Below are 22,980 nucleotides of genomic sequence, written 5' to 3'. Positions count from 1 at the left end.
ACCAGCTGGGCTGGCCCATTTTTTAATTGGGTTGTTTTCTTCTTGAGTTGTTAGGGTTTTTGTATATTTTGTATAACTATTCTTTATCAGACTGTGTGTTTTGCAAATATTTTCTCCCAGTCTGTGGCTTGTCTTTTCATTCTCTTGATAATCAGATATTTTCCTAATCTTCAGATAAAAAAAGCCTTTGAAACATGTCGGAAAGGGAGACTTAAAAGCAGAGGTTATGGACTGATGACTAATGACTGGATCAGAGCTGCACATGCTACGGCCTGTACTGTTTATATTGTTTAATTTACCTTTAGAAAATTATGTCAGGATTTTAAAATAAAAATGTTACCTCCTAGAGGAATGGGAAGCGTCGGCAGTACTGGGCTCACACCCCCGGGTGGCATTAAGTGGCAGCCTCTTCCTTTAGGTGGGGCGTGGGCCTTCCGTGTTCCCCCCTCCCCGCCACTCCCGCGTGCACCCCAGCACTGCAGGTGCATGTGAGCTGCCCTTTCTTGTTACGCGCACATTCATTTACCTTAGCTGTCTGTTGCTTTCTGGCGAAGATTCATAGGTATAAGTCCATGAACATAAAGAATTTATACACGTCGACCTCTGGTCACGATGGCAGCGTGAGTACACGTGCAGTACCCCCTCCTCCCTCAACCACGTCAAAATGACAACTAAACTACAGAACAACCATCCTTCAGAACTGCCTGAAATCGAGCTGCATGGAAGTCCTACAACAATGACATTAAAGCAGCCACAGCCAGACCGGGAGAAGGGCGGGGGCAGACGGGCTGGTCCCACACCCACGTGTGGCAGATAGAAATCAGCAGGGATACCTAGGCTGTGAAGGCTATGAAGATCCTCCCTGAGGAGCAAGGGGCCCCCCGACCCTCACCAGGCCCCCCAGCTCAGGGTTCCAGTGCCAAGAAGAGAATCCCCATCACTTCTGGCTGTAAAACCAGCAGGAACTGAGGCTGAGGGAGGCTGAGGCTGCTGGAGCCCCAGGCGGTTTCTCTTAAAGGGCCCGTGCATGGACTTATTCGGACCCGTTCCCTCTGGGGTCCAGCACCGGGGAGGCAGCTTGAAGGGCACCAGAGACATCCCGGAAAGAACTGCGTATTTTGGCATCGGGGAGAGAGCTGAAGAGGCAGCTTTCTCCCAGACCGACGTGCTGGCAGAAGCTGACGTTCCTTTGGTGAGCCCTTTCCCCATGGACGGCGCCATATCTGGGACTCCAGCAACCTGGCTCACACTGTTTGCCCTGCCCTGGTGATTCCCTGAGGCCCTTCCCCACCCACCTTTCAGGCCCACCCAAGCTGTTTTTAGTGGCTTTACCATAGGATTGACCTTTCTTGGCTCAAGCTTTGGGTTTTCCTAAAGTCTCTCAAACAAGCAGCATCTGGCCTCAGCGAGCCCCATACCATATCTCACTAAGTGGCCCCAGGCCTGGCACCAGCAGCAGCAAGGTCCTGGTTCAGCTTGGCCTCTCCTGGACACCTCCAAGCCCAGCACAAGAAGCAGCCATCTGCAGACTGCAGCTTATGTCTGGTGGCTCCGGGTAGAACAGAGGCAGTGGCTGACCCTGGCCTGCATCTCCCGGGAGGCCCCAGAGCCAGCAGACCCAAAGGACAGCTTTAGACCACGTCAGACCACCACGAACCAACCACCTTGACAAGCGACACACTCAAGAAATGGACTCAGTGGGTACCAGAACCCTGCTGAAGTAAGTCTTGCTCTGTGTGGTGGCCCCTGCACAGCTGATCCTCCAAGGTGGTCAGTGGGCACAGCCAGTCCTTGCAGCTGATCAGCCTGAGTAAATCTCTCCCATTGATGTGCCAACAGCAATTAAGACTCAGTTATAACAGAAAGGTGTACAGTCCACATTGGGGGGATACACCTCGAGTGCCCAGCTGGCCACTGGACCCTACAGGACATCTACTACAATAGGCCTCCTACCAAGCCTAGGAGACGTAGCAACTCTTCTTATTACATAGAAACAAACACAGGGAGACAGCCAAAATGAGGAGACAAAGAACCAGATCCCAAATGAAAGAATGGAACAAAACTCCAGGAAAATAACTAAACGAAATGGAGATAAGCAATCTAACAGATGCAGAGTTCAAAACACTGCTTATAAGGATGCTCAATAGTCCTTACAGTGAGGACCTCAAGAGCATAACAAAGGACCAGTCAGAAATGAAGGATGCACTATCTGAAATAAAGAATAATTTATAGGGTATCAACAGTAGAGTAGGTGAAGCTGAGAATCAAACCATTGATTTGGAATATAAGGAAGCAAAAAACAATCAGAACAGGGAAAAAATAAATAAATAAGGATAGTGTAAGCAGCCTCTGGGACAACTTTATCAACATTTGCATCATGGGGGTGCCAGAAGAAGAAGAGAGAGAGCAAGAAATTGAAAACCTATTTGGAAAAATGACAGATTTCCCTAATTTGGTGAAGGAAACAAACTACAAGTCTAGGAAACAGAGAGAGTCCCGAACAAGATAAACCGGAAGAGGTCCACACCAAGACACAGCAGCAAGAGAAAAGCAGTTAATTACCTACAAGGGAGCTCACCTAAGACTGTCAGCTGATTTCTCAAAAGAAACTTTGCAATCCAGAAAGGAGTGGAAAGAAATATTCAAAGTGATGAAAATAAAGGACCTACAACCAAGATTACTCTATCCTAAAAATCTATCATTTAGAATCGATGGACATATAAAAGAGCTTCTCAGCCCTGGCCGGTATGGCTCAGCCGTAAGAGCGTCGCCCATGGACCAGAGAGTCCCGGGTTTGATTCTAGCCAAGGGCATGTACCTCGGTTGCGGTTCATCCCCACCCCAGTTGGGGTTGTGCGGGTGGCAACAAATCTCTGTGTCTCTCCCACATTGATGTTTCTCTCTCTCTCTCTCTTCCTCCCTCTCTCCCTCCAGCTCTATCTGAAGATTAATGTAAAAATATCCTTGGGTGAGGATTAAAAAATAATAATAATAAAATAAAAGAGCTTCCCAGACAAGAAAAAGCTAAAGGAGTTCATCACCACCAAAACCAGTATTATATGAAATGTTGAAGGGTCTTCTCGAAGAAGGTAAAAAATATGAATAATAAAATGGCAATTAATACATACTATCAATTAAATCTACAAATCAAACAGACAAGCATGACAGAAACAGACTCATAGATACAGAGAACTTTTTGTTGATTGCCAGGTGGAGGGGGTTGGGGGAATGGTCAAAAAAGATGAAGGGATTAAGAAGTACAAATTGGTTGTTAGATTGACGAACCTCAGAAGGAACGGGGTCGGGGGGAGATAAACCAAAGAACTTACATGCATATGTGCCTAACCAATGGACACAGACAGTAGTGTGGGGAAGGCAGGAGTGGGGTGAGAGTGGGGAGGAGGGGGTCAATGGGGGAAGAAAGTGGGGATATCTGTAATACTTTCAGCAATAAAAATACATTTTAAAAAATGAATTTATACACATCAAAAAAACTTCACAAATGGAAAGACTAACAGGAAAGGATATTTGTCTCTATGGTAAAAGGTTAATAGCCATAATATATAAAGACTAATGAGCCCCGGCTGGTTTGGCTCAGCAGTTAGAGCTTTGGTCCGCAGACCAGAGAGACTCGGGTTCGGTTCCCACTAAGGACACGTACCTCGTTTGCAGTTTGTCCCCAGCCCCCGTTGGGGTTGTGTGGGTGGCGACCACTCCATGTGACTCTCTCACATTGATGTTTCTCTCTCTCTTTCTCCTCTCTCCCTCCTGCTCTGTCTCAAGATAAATGCAAAAATGGCCTCGGGTGAGGATAAAAAAGAAAAAGAATACTAATGAACCAAAAAGAAAATAACAAACACAACATAAAAAATAAGGAGGAAAAATAAAAACAATTAACCAATGTCACCCTAATAAATTTAATAAACATGTTATTTTTAAATGTTTTAAATGAATTCTCAGTAGGCTGTAAACTTCATGGTGGCAGGGACCTCGTTTGTCTTGCTCAATGTCGTTTCTTAGTGCCTAGCTCAGTGGCTCACCCTTCGTAGGCATTTCATAAATATTTGTTAATAATAATTCATGATAGCTGATATTTATCGAGGGTTTACTGTGTGCTCTTGTTGCGTCCAGGCAGAGCCCTCCAGATGGGTCCTCCCTCATTCTGCAGCTGGCACGTGGGCTGGGAGAGGCGGGGCACCGGGTGCCCAGGGAGTGGTGGCAAGGACGCCCCTCGAGCCCAGCCCACACTCTTCAAACTGCATGTTAATTCCGTCGAATAGCTTATTGAAATGAGTTGAAAAGATAGAATACAAATGTCCAAAAAACATGGAGAAAATTCCTGACCTTATTAGGAATCAAAGAATCACAACAAAACCCTCTTCATTGGTGTATGGGTTAGGGAAGGACCCTCATGCTTTTCTGTGGGAGACTGTATCGGCACCCATCTGGTGGAGGGCATTTAGGGAATATTATTCAACAGTATTAGTTCATAACTTTTCACCAAGTAATGCATTTATTCTAAGAGAAAAATGAGAGTTGAGTTCAGATTTATGTGCAAAGATAACATTAAGTTAATTAAGTAGTGAAAAATTGGAAGCAACCTAAATGCTCAACAATAAGAGATTGGTAGGATAAATTACAGTGTATTCATATTCTAGAATAATGTACAGTCATTAAAAACTTGTTTTTCTAGTGTCCAACAACAGGCATGATGTTTCCACTGACTGCAGTGGCCTATGGGTAGAGCGGCGGACGACAGGTGTCCGGCAGTCCCCGCGGCTGTGCGCTGCTGTTCTGGGGGTGGGGCTATCGGTGATTTTTATGTTTGGTTGTTGGTTTTGTTTCCTTTGTGCTTTTTCAAACAGCTGTAAATTTTCATGTATCTTTTAGAGTTTATTTTGTTGTTCATTTTGAAAGAGTATAGGGCCTCATGAAGTCAACTGGGTTTGTTTACATTATGTTTTTTAGCGTTTACATAAGTGAATTCTCTGTGAATCAGTCTGTCTTTGTGTTTTTCACTTAAGCTTTAAAAAATTCCACAACCAATACCAGCACTTACCCAAAAGATTTCAATGGCACAGGGAAAACCCCAGTCAACTATGGAAGCTTTTCTCCACGGTACCCTTGTTCCCAGTTCCCCCGTCCGAGGTAATCATTAGTCATCAGTTCAAAGATTTTAAATGTATGTCAGGAGTTTACCTTATTTGATATAGTTTATTAAACAAATCGTCACCCCTAACACGTTTGGGACCCCTGGGTTTCCGGGTGTAGGGTCCTGGGAAGCGCGGTGCACCTGTCACCAGTGCTCGAACCCAGGGCAGATGTCAAGGGCTCGTGTAGTCGCAGGCCAGTGTCTGCTCCTGAGCACCCGTCTCCACCAAAGACACGTAAATACGTCCGCGAAATGGAAATAATGGCTATGAGTTTGGTCAAACACACCCGCATTTCTTCTTTTTTTTTTAAATTCTCACCCGAGGCTATTTTTTACATTTATCTCCAGATAGAGCTGGTGGGAGAGCGACAGGGAGGAAGAGAGAGAGGGAAGCATCGATGTGAGAGAAACACGACGATGGGCTGCCACGCGCACGACCCCAACCGGGGCCGGGGACGAACTGCAACCGAGTTACATGCCCTTGGCCAGAATCGAACCCGGGATTCTTTGGTCTGTGGGCCGACACTCTAACCGCTGAGCCAAACAGGCTAGGGCCTGAGGACACTTTTTCCAATGATTTTTCAGACAGAGTTGGGGGGAAGGAGAGAGAGAAACATCCATGTGAGAGAGACCCACTGACTGGTTGCCTCCCACATGACCCCCACCAGGACCGGGACCGAACCGAAACTGAGGTACATGCCCTTGACCGGAATTGAACCTGCGATCCTTTGGTCCTGGGCTGACGCTCTAACCGCTGAGCCAAACCGGCCAGGGCTACATTTGGAGTTTGTTTGTTTTTTTTTCCTCACCCGAGGACATTTTTCCATTTTTTTGTTCAGATAGAGCGGGAGGGAGAGAGAGGAAGAGAGAGAGAGAAACATCGATGTGAAGGGACACATCGAGTGGCTGCCACCCGCACGACCAACCAGGGCCGGGGACAAACTGCAACTGAGGTACGTGCCCTTAGCGGGAACCGAACCCGGGTCTCTCTGGACCGCAGGCTGACACTCTAACCGCTGAGCCAAACGGCCAGGGCTGGAGTTTTTTAACTCTGCAAATATTTGAGGACCTCCCATTTGGGGAATACGTTTATTAACCAAGCTTTTATCTCGAGATATTTGGTCTTAGTGAGGGAGCACTATCAACTATTCTTCAAGCTTCCCAACTGTTTCCAAATTTGGGTAGGTCTGCTGAGAGTGGCGGGGCGTTCGGAACTTTCCCTGGAAGGGGAGAGAGCTGGGTCAGACCGAGCCGCTCTCCGGCGACAGTCCTTCCCCTTCTCCCTCGATCCCTTCACCTTACAGTTGCGTAGAAGTGGGGCAGGTTGGAGGAGCGAAGGAGCAGCCCGGGGAAGAAGTCAGAGTGTTGTATTCCCTCTTCAGAGCAGTAAAGGGGGAAGGGACGGGAAATCAAGTGAAAAACCACCCTCCCGAAACACTGGCCGAATAAACCGCGGTCCAGAAATCGAGAGCAGCAGGCGATAGACAGCATTTGAAAGGAAAGCAGGTATGAGACCACCTCTTCAAAGAAGAAAAAAAATGAAATGTCCATCACGGAGGGCACATTCTCTGTGCCTTTACTCCAGGTCCTCGCCAAGGCGGGTGGCCGCAGGCGTGGCATTTCCAGCTGTGAACAGCAGTGTCGATGCCCACAGAGCCTGCAGAAACCAGAGACGTCGACTCCGTTTTCTTTAGAATGAGTTGACGCTGTCATCCATATGTTCTCTCCCTTGTTTTGTAAATCTTAGGATATAGTGAGAATTTGGGGGGTGGGAGTACGTTTCTTTTTCTTTGTAGCTTTGATACTCCTGGTCAGTACTATAGAAAGTTAGACACGTTCTACAGACTTAAAAATATCAGATAGTTGGGCATTCCGTTCTGGAAACATCTCTAAACCTTGGCTTTGAGACGCCTCCATGCTCACTGTGGGTGCTGTCTTGCCTCCGGGCCTCTGCCCCGGGAGACGTGTTTCTGAGACGTGGGACTGTGTCCTTACCTCGGAAGCCCGTCTGTCACTCTCGGGACGCATTGCCCTCCTTTCTGGCTCTGTCATTGTCACCTGCAGTGGGCTTGTCTGTTTTTTTGGATCCTGGTACCGAACTCACTTTAAGGCACACGGTCTCCTCTATGACCATGTGGATGTGGGTGTGGCAGATGTAGCCGTGTGGCCTGAGGGTCTCTTCCTAAGGAGGAGCTTCTCTGTGCTGTGTCCTGGGATGTGGGTGTAGCCGTGTGGCCTGAGGGTCTCTTCCTAAGGAAGAGCTTCTCTGTGCTGTGTCCTGGGCCTGGGGCGTGGGGCTGAGTCCAGGAGAGGTGAGTCTGAGTGGACAGGCCTGTAAGCAGGTAACTAGCTGTCACTGACTGCTAGGCAGGAAGTGGGACAGGACTGGCGTGGACAGGAGCCCTGGGGAGGGCCGGGATTGTACCGGGGAGGTGACATTTGAGCTCTGGAAGGCTGCATAAGGAGGTATCCGGGCACAGGGCCTGCCTGGGCAAGGGCGGGGTCTTGAGAAGGCACGCTGGGCACGCTCCGTGCGGCTGTGCTGGGAGGCTGGGCAGGGTGGCGCTCTGATGAGGAGATGGCAGCCACGGGCACCGCTTGGAGGCTGCTGCCTGTCCTACAGAGACAGACAGGACAGGAGCCGGGGGCGGACGGGTTGTGACGTGGAAGTGGGCTTTTGGAGGGTGGGTGGAACAGATAGGATTTGGAGACCTGTTACGAGGAAGGCTGAAGCTTCCGTTTGGGGAACAGTAACTCGAAGGGGGCACTACACTGAGCAGGCATAGGCTTTGGAGACAGACACGGAATTCCATTTGGACTTAGTGAGTGTGAAGTGACTTCTGGGTCGAGCTGTCTGGCCGGGAGCTGGAAGTGCGGGAGCGCAGAGAGTGTGTGTGCGAGTTCCTTTGTAAAGACCCAGTTGTGGGGCCTCCTGAAGGCGGCACTCAGGCGCAGTGGGCTCGCCCCAGGCCTAGCGCGACCCTCCTGTCTCGGGGCCTGCGTGCCCTTGAGAGGGGGCCGGCAGCACAAAAGGCAAGCCCCCCCCCCCCAGTCTTCTCCAGGGGAGCCACTGCCAGCAGCTGTAACGTGCTCCTCCAGAAACGCGGCCGAGCAGCCCATCCGGGCGTCCCCAGAAAGGGCCAATCAGAGGCCGGCAGAAGCTCCGACTGCGTTGGGCATGCAGTGACTTCCCGGACATCCTGCTGGGGTTCGGGTCCCCCCCAGGCTGACCTCTCGGTTTCTGCTGTGGTTGCCCAGGTGCTCGGGCTGCCTTTGGTCTGCAAGGCTGGGTTGGCACAGTGACTCCAGTTCTTTTTCCTTTAAGTGTCAGTTTTCTTTAATGAGTACTTTTCCTTGATATAAAAATCTTATAAAAATATACAATGGTAATTAGCGTATATGCATTTTTAAAAGGTAGCTTGTATAAAATGTATATATTTTTTATTTTTTTATTTTTATCCTCACCTGAGGACCTTTTTTTTTTCATTTATCTTCAGATAGAGTGGGACGGGGGGGAGAGAGAGAGAAACATCAATGTGAGAGAGACACATCAACTGGCTGCCACCCACATGATCCCAACCGGGGCCGGGGACAAACTGCAACCAAGGTACGTGCTCTTAGCAGAAACCGAACTTGGGACTGTCTGGTCTGCGGGCCGACGCTCTAACCACTGAGCCAGACTGGCCAGGGCATAAATATATTTAAAAAAATATTTTTAAAGCAACCCCCCCCCTCCCCATTCACTCACCAGATTTAATCACTAAACAGTATGGTATAGAGACCCTGTTCTGTGGGGAGGAGGACACACACACACACACACACACACACTTCATGTGGGGAAATACAAAGAAGGTGACAGACGGCCCATAGTTACTCCAGACAGGTCCCTGTTAGAAAAGCAAACAGCCCTGGCCGGTTTGGCTCAACAGTTGGAGCGTTGGCCTGCGGTCCAGAGAGACCCGGGTTCGGTTCCCGCTAAGGGCATGTACCTTGGTTGCAGTTCGTCCCCGGCCCTGGTTGGGTCGTGTGGGTGTCAGCCACTCGATGTGTCCCTTTCACATTGATGTTTCTCTCTCTCTTTCTTCCTCTCTCTCCCTCCCACTCTATCTGAACAAAAAATGATAAAATGTCCTCGGGTGAGGATAAAAAAAGAAAAGCAAACAAATACACACTGGTAATTTTATTCATTTATTAATTTTTTTGTTAATCCTTACCTGAGGATATTTTTTCCACTGATTTTTTTTTTAAAGACAGGAAAGGAGGAAGGAGAGAGAAACATCAATATGAGAGACACGTGAATTGGTTTCCTTCTGCACAAGCCCCAACCAGGGCTGGGGATTGAACCTGCAACCCAGTTACGTGCCCTTGACTGGGATTTGAACCTGAGACCCTTCGATGCTCGGGATGACACTAATCATTGAGCCACACTGGCCAGGGCCATACTGCTAATTTTATAAAGCTGTACAGCCCTGGCTGGTTTGACTCAGTGGTTAGAGCGTCAGCCCACAGACCAAAGAGTCGTGGGTTCGATTCTGGTCAAGGGCATGTACCTCAGTTGCGGTTTGGTCCCTGGCCCTGGTTGGGGTTGTGCGGGAGGCAACCAATTGATGTCTCTCTCCCTCCCTCCCTCCTTCTCTCTCACTGTATCTGAAGATAAATGGGAAGTTATCCTTGGGTGAGGGTTAAAAAAACCAGCTGTGCTGGTACACAGCGATGGACTGACTCTTCAAGGCCCCCGGCTGTCCTCATGCCTGTCCCTGTGGCGATCCATTAGCAGCCCTCCTTCCAGAGAACGGTCAGCGCAGAAAGAAGCAGTGTGTGTGTGTGTGTGTGTGTGTGTGTGCAATGCAAACGAAAGGGGTCCTGCTAAATACATTGTGCTTTTCCTTTGAAACTGAACAAATCTCAGCTCTTTCTCCCTTGGCCTCTGTAACTCTGCGTGGTTCTCTGTGGTGGGTTACCAGCTGTCATTTACGGGAGGGTCAGCGGGTGTCCTGTGATCTGCAGCTGGATCCACTGATGGACAGAGGCCGTCTCTCAGTCTTTAGTATTTCAAGCAGTAAGGTGGCGAATATCCTTGTTCCCTCATGGAGATAATTCTGGAGGGACAAGAAGGGGCCTTGTTTTGAAACAGCTTTCCTGAACTGTGACAGATGGAACGTTCCCCTCTGCCCCTCGTGCTCCCAGTTGTGCTGGGCTGAGACACCAGATTGTCCCCACTTGGGCTCACCTCCAACTGCCTGGAGGAGTCTCCCTTGTTGTCACATCCAACAGGTTTCCTTCCATGGCACACTCAGTGCCCGCTCAGAGGTAGCTCATCTCATGCAACTCTTTGGAAAGGCCGCCACTCGCCTTGCCTTCTGTCCTGCAGTGTTAATAACCACAGAAAGCTGGCCTGGTCAGTTTCTCCTTTCCTTCCTTCCTTGATCCCCAGCCCTCGGCCACCTCCCCTCTCCATCCTGGGCCTGGGCTCTGGGCCTCGTGTCCGTGTGTGGGTTCCCGGAGCCCATTCCTTGCCCAGCACCATCCGAGGCCTCTGCGGTCCCCCCAGCTGCAGTCATGCAGGAGTGAGCTGCTCGCCGCTTCCAGGCTGGTCTCTGCCCGTCCGTGGTGCAGTTACCGGGGAGCCTTCTTAAAATGCTCCACGTCTGAGGCCTGTCTGTCCTGGTCCCTCTCAGAAACATTCAAATTCCTGTTACTATAGGGCAAATCCCAACTTTTTGGCTTGTCATTCAAAGCCAACTGTTGTCAGGTGCCTCCTGGTCCCTGGGAGCCCAGCTCTTTCACGGAGCCTTGTCTGTATCCATTCCCTTCAGGTCTGTGCTGGTAGCCACTGGCTGAGCTCGTCATGGAGTTCTCCGAGCAGGCATGCAAGACACGTCCTTCTCCTGTGCAGAGAGCGTGCACGGGAGAGAGGGGGCCCACGCAGGACACAGGGACTTGCCTGTGCCACTGCATTGCCCCCCGTCCGTGTCCCCTGGAGCACAGCAGCAGTGCTCCGCACGGGCGCACGACTAATGTGCAGAACTGCTAGCATTCCATCGGGCTTGCGTGGTTCATGGAATTATTCTGGCATTTTTTATTAGGTTCCGAACCTTCCCATCTTAGCTCGGCATGAGTTGTAGCATTAAAATGAAGAGTTAGAGCCCTGACTGGAGTCGCTAAGGGGTTAGCGCATCAGCCCGAGGATAGAAGGGTTATGAGTTCGATTCCTGGTCAAGGGCACATGAACCAATCAGTGTCTCTCTCACACATTGATACTTCTCCCTCCTTCCCTCCCACTCTATCTAGAAATCAATGGGAAAAATATTCTTGGTTGAGGATTAACAGAAAATAAATAAGTAAACTAAAATAAAATTCATGTAGAAATCTAGGCTGTAAAGTCATCAGCTGAGTTATAAGACGTAATTAGATAAGATTACTTAAGATAGTGGTTTTTTATGAGATCGGCCCGGCCCATATTAACTTTTCTGCTTTTCCCCAGCCTGCACGAAGAAATCAGTGATTTTTACGAGTACATGTCTCCGAGGCCAGAAGAGGAGAAGATGCGGATGGAGGTGGTGAACAGGATCGAGGGCGTCATCAAGGAGCTCTGGCCCAGCGCCGACGTGAGTGCCGCTCCGGCCGCGGGGGGATGCTGTGCCTGTGTCTCGTCCAAGCCTCACAGGCAGCTGTCTTGTGCGTCTGCAGCCATGGTCTGATGACATTTTGAAGGCCAACACTTTTCTCCAGCCTTTAGAATTGGGCTTCTGAATCACTAGCACTGAATCGGCTACTTGCTCAGAACCTTGCCCTGCAGTGCGGGCGGGGCAGACAGGAGGCCCTGGTCAGAGAGGGGCACGCCGGCTGTGGTCATGCTGTCCGAGGTGCTGTGTCTGGTCGTGCTGTCCGAGGTGCTGTGTCACTGCCATCAGTCCAACCTGCCAGGGCAAACTTCGTGTCGTTGTGCATAGCGGAATGCAGACCTCGGGCAGGAATGGCTCATGTTATCTGAAGTTCATTTGCTTAGGCTGATGCAGGCCTCTGCTCAGCCCCCTCCCCAAGGGCTGGTCTCTTGTGTTTCTGACCACCCCTGTCTCCCAGCCCCCCCCCAGGGAACACAACTTGTGCCCAGGATTGCCTCTGTTTATTTGTGGTTCTTGTTACTACACTGAGTCAGCCCAGACTGCACTTTCTAGGGCTCCCTCGAGGGTCTGTTGTACAGTTCTGTGCACTCGGTATACTTGTTAGAATCCGTGACTGTGTATTATATAGCTTCCTTTAGACGTCGTGGTGGCCAAAGGGGAGCCAGGGTTTTTTTGTCCAGTTGGTGAAACAAAAATGCCTCAAATGAGACACTGTAGGAGAGGGGAGACGGGAGCCCCGGCCCTTCGCTGAGCAGGGCTGCAGCCCCTTGCCCGCTGTCGGTCTGCAGTGCTCTCAGCGGGCGGGGGGGGGGTGCCCCCGGAGGCACTCGGCGCTGCGGGTGGGAGCAGTTTTCTTCTTTTTTTTAATCCTCACCCAAGGACGTTTTGTTTTTTTTTCATTTTTTATTCAGATAGAGCGGGAGGGAGAGAAAGGAAGAGAGAGAGAGAGAGAGAAACATTGACGCGAAAGAGACACATCGAGTGGCTGCCACCCGCACAACCAACCAGGGCCGGGGACAAACTGCAACAGAGGTACATGCCCTTAGTGGGAACCGAACCCGGGTCTCTCCGGACCGCAGGCTGACGCTCTAACCGCTGAGCCAAACCGGCCAGGGCTGGGAGCAGTTTTCATGGTCACGACAGGTGAGGTGCTTCTGGCAGGCGGTGGGTGCAGGCCAAGGGCGTCTCTGAACGCCCACAGCGCAGGGTAGCCCCCCCACTGAGAATGATCTGCCCTGGTGTCAGTAGTGCTGAGGTCAAGACGCACTGATCTCAGCTCCCCCTCCTCCTCCCGAGGTGCAGCTTCATCCACGTTTGCTTTTCAGACGCGGAGCCCAGGCTGTGAGTAGGTGCTCAGGTCTGTCTCTCCTGTAAGGTTGTGCTTTTTCTTCCCTCATCCTTTTTTTAAAAAAGTTATTTTTCTTTATTGATTTTAGAGAGAGAGGAAGGAAGAAAGAGAAAGAAACATTGATGAGAGAGAACATCTATTGGCTGCCTCCTGCACGCCTCCCACTGGGGATCAGGCCCACAGCCTGGGGATGCGCCCTGACTGGGAATCAAACCGGTGACCTCTTGGTGCATGGATTGATGCTCAACCCCTTAGCCACATTGGCCGGGCTTTATTAATTTTTTTTTAGAGAGAAAGAGAGAAACATCGATGTGAGAAACTGATCAGCTGCCTTCTGCACACCCTCTACTGGGGATCAAGCCGGCAACCTGGGCATGTGCCCTGACTGGGACTCTAACCAGGACTTCTCAGTCCATGGGTCTACTCTCAATGCGCTGAGCCACACCCAGCCAGGCTTAACTGTATTTTGAATATCTGCCTATGGGATCCCTGAAGTGTGGGGTTGGTAAACTGCTCTTGCAGTACTCAAAAATGCCAGTAGAGGGTAGCAGAAACCGGCATTTCTCATGGCATGGTAGCTCTGGGCTAATAACATTTAATATGATAATTGTTTCTATTTCAGGTCCAGATATTTGGGAGTTTCAAAACTGGCCTGTATTTACCTACTAGGTTAGTATATTTATGCCACTTTCAAGGGGTTGTGCATCTTTTAAGGCTGTTGAATGTGTAAGTGTAGAAACAAAACAGATTTATGAAACAGAAATCCACGAACCTGTGTTTTATTTGAATTCTATTGAGGTAGCATATCGCTTCAGACAGCTTATCAGACCGGGGTGCAGATACCGTCTGCATCACCGCGGATGGCTGGGCAGGGCGTGTAGCAGTAGAGTCCGTTTCCGCGGGTAGCGATGGACCACCCTGCAGAAACTGTCCAGCGCCATCCTGTAACCCGCTCACACGTGCCGGGTCCAATGCCAGGCCTCTCACGTTCCAATTGAGAACTCGCACTGCTGCCGCTGTCCAGTATCCTGACCCAGAAATTCCGTGCCGAGTCTGCTGAGGAAGGACTCCACCTTCTCAGACCCACTTACCTCGTCTCTTGAATGAGGGCTGTCTGGGCCCTCAGCTGGGGGCCCTTTCTGGGGCTGGTCAGGCTGCCCTGAGGAGTGGATACCTGTTCTCTAAGAATTGAGCTGCTTTGGTCTTTAGGAAGGAAGAACCTTCCATCATGGTTTAGTGTTTGTTTTTACTGTGGTAAGAACAGTAACATGAGACTGATCCTCTTAACAAACTGTGACATGTACAGCATAGTATGGTGACAAGTATATATCTTGTTGTGGAATTGAATTTGATTCTTGACCCAAAAATACTCGTATGGAAGTGGATGGACCCTGAACATTTCCCTTCTCCCCCTGCAGGCCCAGGCCTAGAGAAGCCATAAAACATTCAACTTCGAGTTCATTAATATTTTTCCTTATTTAGGTTCTGGGCTTCAGCAAAACCCTGAGTCATTCTTTCTAAAAAAATGTAATTACATTTTATGAATAGTTGGTACAGTCACATAATTCAGATTTGAAAAGGGCACAGAAATAATCCCAGTGAAAAGTCTGGTCTGACCTCTATCCCCAGCTCCTTCCCGCAGAGGGGCCTCTGGGCGGTCTGCACATCCTTCCCGCAGAGGGGCCTCTGGGCGGTGTGCACGTCCTTCCCGCAGAGGGGCCTCTGGGCGGTGTGCACGTCCTTCCCGCAGAGGGGCCACTGGGCGGTGTGCACATCCTTCCCGCAGAGGGGCCACTGGGCGGTGTGCACATCCTTCCCGCAGAGGGGCCACTGGGCGGTGTGCACGTCCTTCCCGCAGAGGGGCCACTGGGCGGTGTGCACATCCTTCCCGCAGAGGGGCCACTGGGCGGTGTGCACATCCTTCCCGCAGAGGGGCCACTGGGCGGTGTGCACATCCTTCCCGCAGAGGGGCCTCTGGGCGGTGTGCACATCCTTCCCGCAGAGGGGCCACTGGGCGGTGTGCACATCCTTCCCGCAGAGGGGCCTCTGGGCGGTGTGCACGTCCTTCCCGCAGAGGGGCCTCTGGGCGGTGTGCACGTCCTTCCCGCAGAGGGGCCACTGGGCGGTGTGCACGTCCTTCCCGCAGAGGGGCCTCTGGGCGGTGTGCACGTCCTTCCCGCAGAGGGGCCTCTGGGCGGTCTGCACGTCCTTCCCGCAGAGGGGCCTCTGGGCGGTGTGCACGTCCTTCCCGCAGAGGGGCCACTGGGCGGTGTGCACGTCCTTCCCGCAGAGGGGCCTCTGGGCGGTGTGCACGTCCTTCCCGCAGAGGGGCCACTGGGCGGTGTGCACGTCCTTCCCGCAGAGGGGCCTCTGGGCGGTGTGCACGTCCTTCCCGCAGAGGGGCCTCTGGGCAGTGTGCACGTCCTTCCCGCAGAGGGGCCACTGGGCGGTGTGCACGTCCTTCCCGCAGAGGGGCCTCTGGGCAGTGTGCACGTCCTTCCCGCAGAGGGGCCACTGGGCGGTGTGCACGTCCTTCCCGCAGAGGGGCCACTGGGCGGTGTGCACGTCCTTCCCGCAGAGGGGCCTGTGGGCGGTCTGCACATCTTTCCCGCAGAGGGGCCTCTGGGCGGTCTGCACGTCCTTCCCGCAGAGGGGCCTCTGGGCGGTGTGCACGTCCTTCCCGCAGAGGGGCCTCTGGGCGGTCTGCACGTCCTTCCCGCAGAGGGGCCACTGGGCGGTGTGCACGTCCTTCCCGCAGAGGGGCCTCTGGGCGGTCTGCACGTCCTTCCCGCAGAGGGGCCTCTGGGGCGGTGTGCACGTCCTTCCCGCAGAGGGGCCTCTGGGCGGTGCTGCACGTCCTTCCCGCAGAGGGGCCATCTGGGCGGTGTGCACGTCCTTCCGCAGAGGGGCCTCTGGGCGGTCTGCACGTCCTTCCCGCAGAGGGGCCTTTGGGCGGTAGTGCAACGTCCTTCCCGCAGAGGGGCCTCTGGGCGGTTGTGCACGTCCTTCCCGCAGAGGGGCCTATGGGCGGTGCTGCACGTCCTTCCCGCAGAGGGGCACTGGGCGGTGTGCACGTCCTTCCCGCAGAGGGGCCTCTGGGCGGTGTGCACGTCCTCCCGCAGAGGGGCCTCTGGGCGGTGTGCACGTCCTTCCCGCAGAGGGGCCTCTGGGCGGTGTGCACGTCTTCCCGCAGAGGGGCCACTGGGCGGTGTGCACGTCCTTCCCGCAGAGGGGCCTCTGGGCGGTGTGCACGTCCTTCCGCAGAGGGGCCCTCGGGCGGTGTGCACGTCCTTCCCGCAGAGGGGCCACTGGGCGGTGTGCACGTCCTTCCCGCAGAGGGGCCTCTGGGCGGTGTGCACATCCTTCCCGCAGAGGGGCCTCTGGGCGGTCTGCACATCCTTCCCGCAGAGGGGCCACTGGGCGGTGTGCACGTCCTTCCCGCAGAGGGGCCTCTGGGCGGTCTGCACATCCTTCCCGCAGAGGGGCCACTGGGCGGTGTGCACGTCCTTCCCGCAGAGGGGCCTCATGGGCGGTCTGCACGTCCTTCCCGCAGAGGGCCTCTGGGCAGTGGTGCACGTCCTTCCCGCAGAGGGGCTCTGGGCGGGTCTGCACATCCTTCCCGCAGAGGGCCACTGGGCGGTTGTGCACGTCCTTCCCGCAGAGGGGCCTCTGGGCAGTGTGCACATCCTTCCCGCAGAGGGGCCTCTGGGCGGTGTGCACGTCCTTCCCGCAGAGGGGCCTCTGGGCGGTGTGCACGTCCTTCCCGCAGAGGGGCCTCTGGGCGGTCTGCACGTCCTTCCCGCAGAGGGGCCACTGGGCGGTCTGCACGTCCTTCCCGCAGAGGGGCCACTGGGCGGTGTGCACGTCCTTCCCGCAGAGGGGCCACTGGGCGGTGTGCACGTCCTTCCCGCAGAGGGGCCACTGGGCGGTGTGCACGTCCTTCCCGCAGAGGGGCCTCTGGGCGGTGTGCACGTCCTTCCCGCAGAGGGGCCACTGGGCGGTGTGCACGTCCTTCCCGCAGAGGGGCCACTGGGCGGTGTGCACGTCCTTCCCGCAGAGGGGCCTCTGGGCAGTGTGCACGTCCTTCCCGCAGAGGGGCCTCTGGGCAGTGTGCATGTCCTTCCCGCAGAGGGGCCTCTGGGCAGTGTGCACTTTCTCCCAGATGCTCCCTGTGTGTGAGAGGAGGTGTGTGTGCAGGTGTGTTTTTTTCATGTTTGCACAAGTGGTGGCATCTTGCTTTTTACACTTACTGATCTGAGTGACGGCTCATCACAGCCACAGTGTCTGAAGCTTTAATCCCTTTATGAACCAGAAGTGTTAACTCATACTTTCTGAGGTTCTGCTTCACCATCGCCCTGCCTCCTGAGGCCTGACTTTGTGAAGTGACTAAGAGGAGGCTGTTGTTAAAATCACCAACCTCCCCTTCATCTCTGAAACAGCCACCACCCCAACACAGTCTCCGCGGGGCGGGTGAGAGATGGGTTTCCATGGCACTAATCTGCAATCTTGAGTCTCAAGGGAAAACAATTACACTTTCTTGCTTCTTCAAACCCCCTTCGGTGTGTGCTCTGTGTCTAGTGACATCGACCTTGTGGTGTTTGGGAAGTGGGAGAACCTCCCCCTCTGGACCCTGGAAGAAGCTCTCCGGAAACATAAAGTTGCAGACGAGGATTCAGTGAAGGTTCTAGACAAAGCAACTGTGAGTTCTCCCTCTTTCCTCCTCAGTCTCGGGCCTCACACCCCAGGCCTTACGCTCGGAGTGTAGCTGTGGAGAGCCGCCTCCTTGGTCACTGGTCGCAGCTTTGTGGCACAGGTGGACGCGTGCTGGTCATACATTTCTCCTAAAAAATACTCAATTTTATCATACATGATACTGCAGAGATATTTTACTATGGAACAGTATCGATGGAAACCTAGATGTCTGTCAGACAGCTATGGGGACATGGGTGCTCTTAGTTTGTCCTTGACAAATTAGTATGTGATGGAACCTTGTAAATCAAGCCATATCTTAACTACATCTGGACTGGCCATTGAAGAACTTTCACGGAAACTAAAATATGTGTATTTTAGAAGTTTAGGTTTTTGCACCTTATGTTTTCTTGAAGCAAAACAACGTGTGTTGTTTCTTATAAAAGCCTGTTGGTGTGGAAATTGGCTCTGCAGTCTGCTGGCTCGACTTCCCCCTGCACGGTGCATACTGAGCTGTTCTTGTTCTGTGAAGAACCCCAGCATCTGCTGAAACCATTCTGTCCTTTCCCACTTGGGAATCGTCCTTGCATTTTTATCTCTCATGCTGGGTTGTGTTTGGGGCTCTTTGCAAAGTGACCCATGACTCAACATCTCATAGTTTTCTCACCAGAAACAGTTGGGTGATGTGCTTGACCTTCTCATTCTTTTTTTTTTTAATCCTCACCCGAGGATATTTTTGCATTTATCTTCAGACAGAGTGGGAAGGGGTGGGGGGGAGAAACATCGACGTGAGAGAGACACATCGAGTGGCTGCCACCCGCACAACCCCAGCTGAGGCCGGGGACAAACTGCAACCGAGGTCTATGCCCTTAGTGGGAACCGAACCCGGGACTCTCTTGTCCACGGGCCGACGCTCTAACCACTGAGCAAAAACCAGCCAGGGCGACCTTCTCATTCTTGATGTTACGTCGAGCAGGAAACTTTCCCAGAGTACGTAACATCAACAAAGTTTCTGTCACTTGATCTCAAAATTCTCACCCAATGGAAATGACAGATACGTTGTGTGGGGTAAAATGCTGACTGTGCAGAGAGAACTCTCTGGAAGGCGGTTGGGGGTGGTGCCCGGTGTTCAGGACACTTGGTGTCTTCCTGTTGCATGGTGGGCAGGACCTCACGTCTGGTCACCTTCCACCCTGACTTTGTCATGTCGTTTGGTTAAATAATTTGAATGTCACCTTTCTACTCTTCCAGGTGCCTATCATTAAGTTAACAGATTCTTTCACGGAAGTGAAGGTCGACATCAGCTTTAACGTGCAGAATGGCGTGAGGGCCGCGGACCTCATCAAAGATTTCACCAAGGTCAGCGCTCACAGTGCTCGTTCAGTGACACCGTTAGGTGCGGGGCATGGCCTCGCGGTGCTGTCGGGGGCATCCTGGTAGACCCTCTCAGCTGTGTGTGCATGCGGGCGCTGTACTTTGCCCCAAATCTGTGTGTGTAGTGAGTAATGTACACTGTGACCTCAGGTGAGCGGTCAGGAGGAAGCTTCGGAGAACTCTGCTCTGAGGGAGCTGAGGGCTGGAGCTGGGCTGTGAGGGGCCGCATCTGCTTTCGGTCTCGGGTTCGGCCGGAGCCTCCCCGCGGCTTCTCTAGGTTTAGTCCCCAAATCACCTGCAGGCGGTTCCTCGGGCTCCTTCTCGTCTCCCAGGGATTCACGTCCATTTCTGCTTGTTCCGCTGTCTTCCGGGATATGGAAGAATTTGTCAGCATCTTCAGGGCATCTCACGTGCTCAGACTCATCAGCCCTGTTCTCCCTGAGCCAAAGATGTCCAAACTGCTTTGGTTTATGTAGAACATCTTTTCTGGCCATTTATTATTTCTTTAGCAACTCTATGGGTCCACCTTCTTCTATTTTATAAGAAAAGATGTTAACTTCTTTATTCTTGTATAAATGTGCAGAGTACAGAAAAGCAGAAAGAGAAAGGAATCCTGTCCACAATCCCACTCTTGGAGGTGCTGGGTGTGCACATGTTCTTCTCCCTGCACATGTTTATTAACTGAGAATAATGGGCATAAAAAGGCGCCAATATGGAAAGGTGGGCGAGAGGAGAGCACCTTATACCTCACAGGCAGACTGGCTTTACATCGTCAACCTTTCTTATTCTCCTCTTGAAATTTTAGCAAAAAGAATAGCACCCTGTACGTACATTATCTTATACTCTTTCTTTAACTTAATATTTTGGAGGTTTTTTTCATATCAGCACAAACGGGTTTCCTCCATTAATTAATTATGTATTTATGTATTTATTTTTATCCTCACCCGAGGACATTTTTTTTTCATTTATCTTTATGTAGAGTGGGAGGGAGAGAGAAAGAGAAACATCGATGTGAGAGAGACACATGGAGTGGTTGCCACCCACACGACCCCCATCGGGGCGGGGACGAACTGCAACCGAGGTACGTGCCCTCAGCGGGAACCGAACCCGGGTCTCTCTGGTTCCTGGGCCAACGCTCTAACCGCTGAGTCAAACCGGCCAGGGCTATTTATTTATTTATTTTTAAAAATACTTTTCTTTCTTTTTTTAAGTATGCTTTTCTAATTGATTTTTTAGAGAGAGATAGAAACATTGATGAAAGAGAAACATCAGTCGGCTACCTTCTACACGCCCCCGCTGGGTGCCCCGACCGGGAATCGAACTGGGACCTCTCGGTCCGTGGGACGATGCTCGGTCCACTGAGCCACACCAGCCGGCAGGGTTTCCTCCATTTAGAGACTATCTGTTTCTGACTTCGACCATAATGTTTGAAAATTATCACTTCTCCATTTATCATGCTTGTTTGCTTTGACGTGATTTACAAAAGTGCACACTTCTTTTTTTCTTGCGGAAGCGTATATGTTCACAGCAGTGGCAGGAAGAACCTGGAACTCCCTAGTAATTCCACACCCCCCTGGTAATGGCTGTGAGCTTCTTTCTAGAGGTTGGTGCCTGCACTGCCCCGTGTCCCCAGCCTGGCTCACGAGAAGCCTGTGTGAGAGACGGGCTCACACTCCTGGGGGCCAGCGCAGGTCTCTCACACCCTCTTTGAAGCAGGGAAGGTTCTGGTCACCGGCCCACGTGGAAGCCGGCAGGCGGGGCTGCTCCTGGGCTGCGCAGAGTTGCCTGAAGGACCCTAGTCACCTGGCTGGGTGCTGCCTATGGAAAATTGTTCTTTAAATCCCACCGACTGCCCTGGCCAGTTTGGCTCAGTGGTTAGAGGTTAGAGCATCAGCCCTTAGACCAAAGAGTCTCAGGTTCAATTCCGGTCAAGGGCAGGTGCCTCAGTTGCGGTTGAGGTTCAGTCCGTGGCCCTGGTTGGGGTCGTGAGGGACCCCATTGATGTGTCTCTCTCACATTGATGTTTCTCTCTCTCTCTCTCCGCCCCCCACGCTATCTGAAAAATCAATGGAAAAATATCCTCGGGTGAGGATTAAAAAACTAAAATAAAATAAAATCCCACCGATTTAATGCTTTATGTATTGAGACCTTGTCCTGTACTGTTTCTGCTACCTGCTTACACATGGCTCTCTTACGGTGATGGCCATAAATGAGCATCATCAAATGTACGTTGCTGGTGTTTCCGTCCTGCAGTGAGCCCTGGGTGCCGCGTCTACATCCCATGTCCCGAATCTCCGTGGCTTACATGCTACAGCTCTTAAACTGGGAGCGTCTCCGCCAGAGTTTGTGATGCAGGACCGGGTTACGCTCTGAGACCAGCGCTTAGAGCTAGTCCTGACATAGGAGTTCGTTGACAACGACTTTTTTTTTTTTTTTCCAGAAATATCCTGTGTTACCATACTTGGTTTTAGTATTGAAACAGTTCTTATTACAAAGGGACCTTAATGAAGTATTTACAGGTGGAATTGGCTCTTACAGTCTCTTTTTAATGGCGGTCAGCTTTCTCCAGGTGAGTGTGTGGCCTAACACGCGAGGGTGCGCTGACCTTCAAAACAGTAACCGGGGGGAGTCGTTTTGGAAACTTTTTTAAATGTGTTTTATTGATTTTTTTTAGAGAGAGGAGGAGAAACATCGATGTGAGAGAGAAACATCAATGGGCTGCCTCCTGCACGCCCCCTGCTGGGGACCGAGCCTGCCACCCAGGCCTGTGCCCTGACCGGGAATGGAACCAGGACCTCTCAGGCCACTGAGTCACAGCAGCGGGACCGTTTCGGAAAATTTTAAATCAAACTTTTAATTGCCGTGCTTCCCTTGATTACTTATGACTTTCCCCTTTAAACTGGGTACCTTTCTGTAATTTACCAACTAAGAATTTAAAAATCCCTAGGGGAAAAAATAGATATATTTAATCCCATAGGTTCTGTTGTTTTTGAGACTTCACTGCAAATTTAACATGCAGAGGCTCTGCTGGTGACTCAGAGTGGCGTCCTGATGTGTTGTGCCAGCCCTGCGCGTCCTGGGCAGCGTCAGTCCCGCCTCCCGCCCTGAGTCCTCCCTGCTCTGCCCTGAGCAGAGCCAGTGCCTCCGGGCCGCGCCGCTGGACCAGAAGGGCAGTAGCTGTTTGTAGCAGGCAGGGGTCATCTGTCAGCCCACCTCGACAAGGCAGAGGATGTCCAATGTAACTTCTTTGTTTCTTTTTCTGCTTTTAGTTGCATCCCAGGGAAGATGCTTGCATTCCCAATACAAACTATGGTGTTCTCTTAATAGAATTTTTTGAATTATATGGACGGCACTTCAATTATTTAAAGACTGGCATCCGGATAAAGGATGGTGGTTCATATGTGGCCAAAGATGAAGTACAGAAAAATATGCTGGATGGCTACAGGCCATCGATGCTTTACATCGAAGACCCTTTACAACCAGGTATTGAAATTAGGTAAATTTGTGGGCATTCAGAGGAAGGGTGTTGTAGTCACCATGTTGTACTTGGAACTCTGTTTAGATAAAAAAAATTAAGGATCAACTTCTAATTGTGGGCATTCTTTTTCATCAAAATATGTCTTAAGCAAATATATGAAAGTAAGCACACACACACACACACACACACACTCACACTCACACCAGAAAAACACGTCGCAGACTCCAGATGAGTTAGGCATGGGATCCATTAGACTCTCATGGCAAAGGAGAGTGGGTGAGCTGTGGGTTTGTGCGCACCTCCAGTTTGACAG

At 51.7% G+C, this 22,980-nt stretch overlaps 1 protein-coding gene across 1 annotated transcript in view; it reads left to right on the top strand.

The window, feature by feature from the left end:
• The window catches only part of TENT4B (terminal nucleotidyltransferase 4B), a 56,371-nt gene that overhangs the window by 25,632 nt on the left and 7,759 nt on the right, over positions 1-22,980 (top strand). Inside the window, exons 2-7 of the mRNA XM_036275355.1 lie at positions 11,637-11,760; positions 13,749-13,795; positions 17,705-17,825; positions 19,067-19,174; positions 21,630-21,758; positions 22,459-22,672. Coding sequence (XP_036131248.1) covers positions 11,637-11,760; positions 13,749-13,795; positions 17,705-17,825; positions 19,067-19,174; positions 21,630-21,758; positions 22,459-22,672 — 743 coding nt within the window. The remainder of the gene's footprint in view (positions 1-11,636; positions 11,761-13,748; positions 13,796-17,704; positions 17,826-19,066; positions 19,175-21,629; positions 21,759-22,458; positions 22,673-22,980) is intronic.

Source organism: Molossus molossus, unplaced genomic scaffold, assembly GCF_014108415.1.
Source record: "Molossus molossus isolate mMolMol1 unplaced genomic scaffold, mMolMol1.p scaffold_m16_p_21, whole genome shotgun sequence".
In the NCBI taxonomy this organism is placed as follows: Eukaryota; Metazoa; Chordata; class Mammalia; order Chiroptera; family Molossidae; genus Molossus; species Molossus molossus.
The sequence above is the reverse complement of the archived record's forward strand: the minus strand, read 5'-3'. Positions and strand labels throughout refer to the sequence as shown.